The sequence below is a fragment of the Gavialis gangeticus genome, unplaced genomic scaffold, assembly GCF_001723915.1.
Source record: "Gavialis gangeticus isolate Ggan-Ray unplaced genomic scaffold, GavGan_comp1, whole genome shotgun sequence".
In the NCBI taxonomy this organism is placed as follows: Eukaryota; Metazoa; Chordata; order Crocodylia; family Gavialidae; genus Gavialis; species Gavialis gangeticus.
In genome coordinates this window covers 5,544,277-5,549,387 of record NW_017728995.1, presented here as the reverse complement: position 1 = coordinate 5,549,387, position 5,111 = coordinate 5,544,277, and the positions used below count along the sequence as shown (strand labels likewise).

Here is a 5,111-nt window from a genome sequence, read left to right as displayed (position 1 = left end):
GTAAAATGCTTACAATTTTAGGAAGTGTTAGAAACAAGTTTGCATAGGTCCTTCTGATGTGCCTTTTTTCTTCCCCCGCTTGCATGTAATGAGACCACATAATAGTGTTTCACAATTTTTCACAGTATCCACTGTCTCTCAGTGCCCTGCCTCATGAGTTCAATTACTTTTTCTTCTCCCCATTACTCTGTAAGTGGCACTTGTCGAGACAAAAAAAAAAAACACACAAAAAAAACCCACACTCATGGGCATTTTTAAACATGCAAGCACTGCAGTGCTGGGTGCTTTGAAAAGTGCCTGGCGCTGCAATGCCTACAGTCGTATAAGTGGTGAAATGCAAGTCAGCGCTGAGAAAATGGTGGCAGCGTGCTTTCGAACTAAATCCCCTCAGAGGTGCTTTAGTTCAAAAGTGCACCGCCACCATTTTCTGCACCCTGATGCTTATTTTGCTGCTTATACAATTATATGCAGTTTGGCACACTTCGCATGCGAAGCAGGCTCAACTTGAGTCTGCTCTGAAGCAGCAGATCTCTGGCGCATCGCAGGAAAAAAAAGTTTGTGTATAAATGCCCAATAAGCCTCATTATAGCTCTCATTACTAAAATGCTGCAATATCCCTGTGAGGTGAAGGTGTGGCAGTAAGACCATTTTTCAGATGGGGATACAGAAACAGATTAGAATAAAAATTTTCCCCACTAATTTTGTTGCTCAATTTGAGACCCTTAGATCCAGATTTTTCAAATCACTTTGGACGTTCCAAACACACCTCCAACAGGCCTCAGTTAAAGATGGGAGTATCCAGAATTTCAAGTCGCACTATAGCATCTCAAGCACTGCAGCACTCAGAAAGCTAGGAACAATTAGCAAATGCTCAGAAGTTTGGTTTAAGTGACCAACCTTCCAGACATCTCACATGAACTCTTCAGCCAGGCAGGACCAGAATCCAGTTCTCCAAGGTAAGACCCAACTGTCTTAACCATGACATCAGTGTTTATTTTCTTTCAGTCACCCTACATACCCTTCCACTTGCACAGCAAATAAGACAGTGTTTCTCTAGACCAGTGGTTATCAACCCATTTGGCATAGTGGGCTACACTTTCAGGTCTCAATCTGTTATGTGGGCTGCATCCCATAGCTGAGGGGGCCCCCAGCTGCCACAGCTACAGGACCAGGGCCAAGGCTTGCAGCCCCCTACCTGCCCCCTCCACCCTCCAGCTGCTGCCCACAAGAGGTAGCGGTTGTTGCAGCTGCAGCAGAGCAGAAAGCTCAGCTCCACCCTACCATGGGTGGCATGGCCAAAGCGAAGCCTATGGAGGGGCGCAGATGCAGGCTGCCTGCAGCAGGCTCAGCGCTCCCCATTCTGCTGCTCTCCCCCTGGGGCTTCCGCAGCCCAGTGGGCAGGAATAAAAAGTTAGACGCTGGTGGACAGGAGGCCTGGTGCCTCTGCCAGGAGCCCCATGCTGGCCACACTGCCACAGCAAGGCACCCCCTGCCCACCCAGCAGCAGTAGCGGTGCAGTTGTGCCCCCCACTACTGCCATGTGGGCAGGGGGCACCAATCCTCCCTGCCCTGCTTTGTTGTGGAGGCCCCCGGGAACAGCACACCAGGGCAAAGAGAGCCCTGAACCTGTAGCAGGCAGCCTGCATCTGCCCTGACCCCATGCACAAATCTGGGGGGCATGTGTCCCCCAGGCCTCCCTTGCTAGGAGTGCATGCAGCAGCAGGAAACTGCTCCTTCCCATCTCCCGCCAGATGAGCCTCCTGTGGCTCCCAGTTTCTGACCCGCCCTATGGCTGCACATTCCTGCCCTGGCCCTCATGCACCATCCCAGCTGGGCAACACCTCTAGCCCTACTCTATTCCTTTACTATGGGGGCCTCAATCCCTGCCCTCCTCATAGTTTCATAGATTTAGGGTCGGAAGGGACCTAGTAGATCTTCTAGCCCGACCCCCTGCCAGGGCGGGAGAACAACAAAACCCCAAAACAAAAACGGGACTCAAATGAGTCCAGCCAGGTAGGCATCCAGCCTCTTCTTAAAGACCCCCAGGGTAGGGGCCAGCACCACTTCCCTTGGAAGTTGGTTCCAGCTCCTAGCCGCCCTAACTGTGAAGTAGTTTTTGCGGATGTCCAATCTATACCTCCTCTCCATCAACTTGTGCCCATTACTCCTTGTTATGCCAGCGGGCGCTAGGGGAAACAGCGTCTCCCCCAAACCCTTCTGGTCCCCCCTAGTGAGTTTATAGACGGTCACCAGGTCCCCCCTCAGCCTTCTCTTGTGGAGGCTGAATAGGTTCAGGTCCCGCAGTCTCTCACTGTAGGGTCTGCCCTGTTGTCCCCGGATCATGCGGGTGGCCCTCCTCTGGACCCTCTCCATGTTGTCCACATCCCTCTTGAAATGGGGCGCACAGAACTGGACACAATACTCCAGCTGTGGCCTGACCAGCGTCGCGTAGAGGGGGAGGATCACCTCCTTGGCTCTACTCGAGATGCACCTGTGGATGCACGACAAGGTCCGGTTAGCCCTGCCAACCATGACCTCGCATTGTCGGCCCATGTTCATCTTGGAGTCAATAATGACTCCAAGATCTCTTTCTGCCTCCGTGCTCTCAAGTAGGGAGTTCCCCATTGTGTAAGTGTGCTGCTGGTTCCTACTGCCCAAGTGCAGCACCCTGCACTTGTCCGTATTGAAACGCATCCTGTTCCTGTTAGCCCACCCCTGTAACCTATCCAGATCCTCACACCTAGACTTACCTGAAGGGTAAGTGGCTGCCACATTTTCCACATTTTTCTACCTGACTAATGAACTGCAGGTGGTAATTTTTTTTTTTTTTTTTGGAACAGGTCATATGGGCTGCAGCAATGTGCTGATAAGGCTGCATGCAGCCCACAGTTTGAGAACCACTGCTCTAGATAAATTCTATTACTGGTTCTTGAACTCAATTCAGTTCTACTACTGAAAACTCCGATTCTTTTCCTTAACAGGAAAAAAGTATCCACAACAAAATAGTGTGTAACCAAATCAATAGACTTCATATTTCACAACAGAACCGAGTGAAGTTTTTACCACAAAGTGAAAGCAGTCTTAAAAATGAAGTGTCAGGCAACCAAGACTCATCTGCCAGGAAGGATTTACTTAGAAAATGTTAATGCCGATTCCTATATTGCATAGCCTAGGGAACCCAAAAACATTCGTTTCAAGTCAAACCATCAACAATTAGCCTGAATAGCAAGAACTGATATGTTCCCTTCTACAGATTTTCATAAATAATATGCCCCTAGAACTTTCTGCTAAAATAATACGTAGAGGGAATTCAATAGTTTCACAAGGTACAGGTGAAATGGCTTCAAACATCCAGAAGGACAGCAACATTTCTATGCGTAAACAGACATTTTCCAATAGGAGAGATTAGTATGTAGGACTGGCCCCTCACTGTTCCCACTGAAATAAATGAGTACTATCACTTTTCCCACAATGCTCTTATTAAGCCGACATGGCCCTTCTAAATCCCAAACCAGTGTATCTATGGATCCTTTGGGATACTGTGCAAGACAGGAGACCATCCAGAAGGATGAGATCTTGGACACATTAAATTATACTAGCTTTCATAACAGATAGGAGCAATGAGGGGAGAGGAGGAAGGACAGATGGGCTTACGGATGAATTTAACTTTATGCATTTTTGAATAGCTATGTATATATTAAAAATACACTGCAATTACATTTAAAAGAAAATTATGCTTCGTATCTTCAGTTCTCAGCTGCTAAAAGTTTAGTCTAATTTTTTACCTTCTTTACCTAAAAAATTAGTAAACAGATTGCAAAAAATGGCAATGAGACTGAATTAGGAATACATACCTGTTTATGTTGTGGCACATGCGTGGTATGAGCCTGGCGAGGAACATGAGAGATTCCCAGTGTGGAGCATCCTTACTGGAGATCCCACATACATAACTGTATGAGCGACAGTCACCCTAGAAGGTAATAAAATTGAACAACTGGAAGTTTAATGTAAGCTTGCAAAACAGAGGCCTAAATTTCCGTCAATGTCCAATTGACAGCTGGATACTGCTGAAGTCAACATGACAACATACATGTTGCTTAAGACAGAATATGATCCTGGATCTACAAAAGTGCTATTTTTAATAACCTAGATATCAAAAAGGCTATAGAAGAGCTATTTTAAATAATCAGATTCATCAAACTCTTGTACTTCAAAAAGAGAATATGAAGGGCATTTCAGCCTCATCTTTTAAGGTTGTTGTCCATTTAAAAGTTGGATATATAACATTTTCATTTTTCAGAATAATTTGTTGATACTAAAAAAAACCAAACATCTTAAAAATGTAACCACTGCAAATATTCCAAAGTCATTAATTTAGTAACTGGTCAAGTCTGCTGAATATAAACAGTCAAACTACAGAACATCAGGCTGTGCACACGTTCTCCCATCATTAACATTAATTAAAATCTTTCTAAACAATGATGTAACAGTAAAAACAAATCAAAGAATAGAGGCATTTATGAACCAAAAGGGTATCCTTGTTGCGGAGAAGGCTAATAGTATTCTGGGCTGCATTCATAGGAGTAGAGGACTGGAAAAGGGCCAATGTGGTTCCTATTTTCAAAAAAGGGAAGGACGACGACCCAGGAACCTATAGGCCAGTTAGTCTTATCTCGATCCTGGGTAAGCTTTTTGAGCGAAGTATCCTGGCACATGCCCACGAGGGTCCAGCAGGGGAGGTTATGCTTAGGGGCAACCAACATGGGTTCAGAGGCAGGTCCTGTCAGACCAACCTGGTGGCCTTCTATGACCAGGTCACAAAATCCTTCAACGCAGGCGTAGCAGTGGACGTACTCTTTCTGGACTTTCCGAAGGCCTTCGACATTGTCTCTCACCCCATTCTCATTAAAAGACTAGGGGACTGTGGTGTCGACACCCACACAGTCAAATGGGTCGCCAACTGGCTGGAGGGCCACATCCAGAGAGTGGTAGTGGATGGGTCATTTTTTACCTGGAGGGATGTGGGCAGTGTGGTCCCACAGGGCTCGGTGCTCGGGCCATCACTGTTCAACATCTTCATCAGCGCCTTGGACGAGGGGGTAAATAGCACC

At 46.6% G+C, this 5,111-nt stretch overlaps 1 protein-coding gene across 1 annotated transcript in view; it reads right to left on the bottom strand.

The window, feature by feature from the left end:
* The window catches only part of GMPS (guanine monophosphate synthase), a 94,902-nt gene that overhangs the window by 12,396 nt on the left and 77,395 nt on the right, over nucleotides 1–5,111 (bottom strand). Inside the window, exon 15 of the mRNA XM_019503031.1 lies at nucleotides 3,855–3,970. Within this exon, the coding sequence (XP_019358576.1) occupies nucleotides 3,855–3,970 (116 nt within the window). The remainder of the gene's footprint in view (nucleotides 1–3,854; nucleotides 3,971–5,111) is intronic.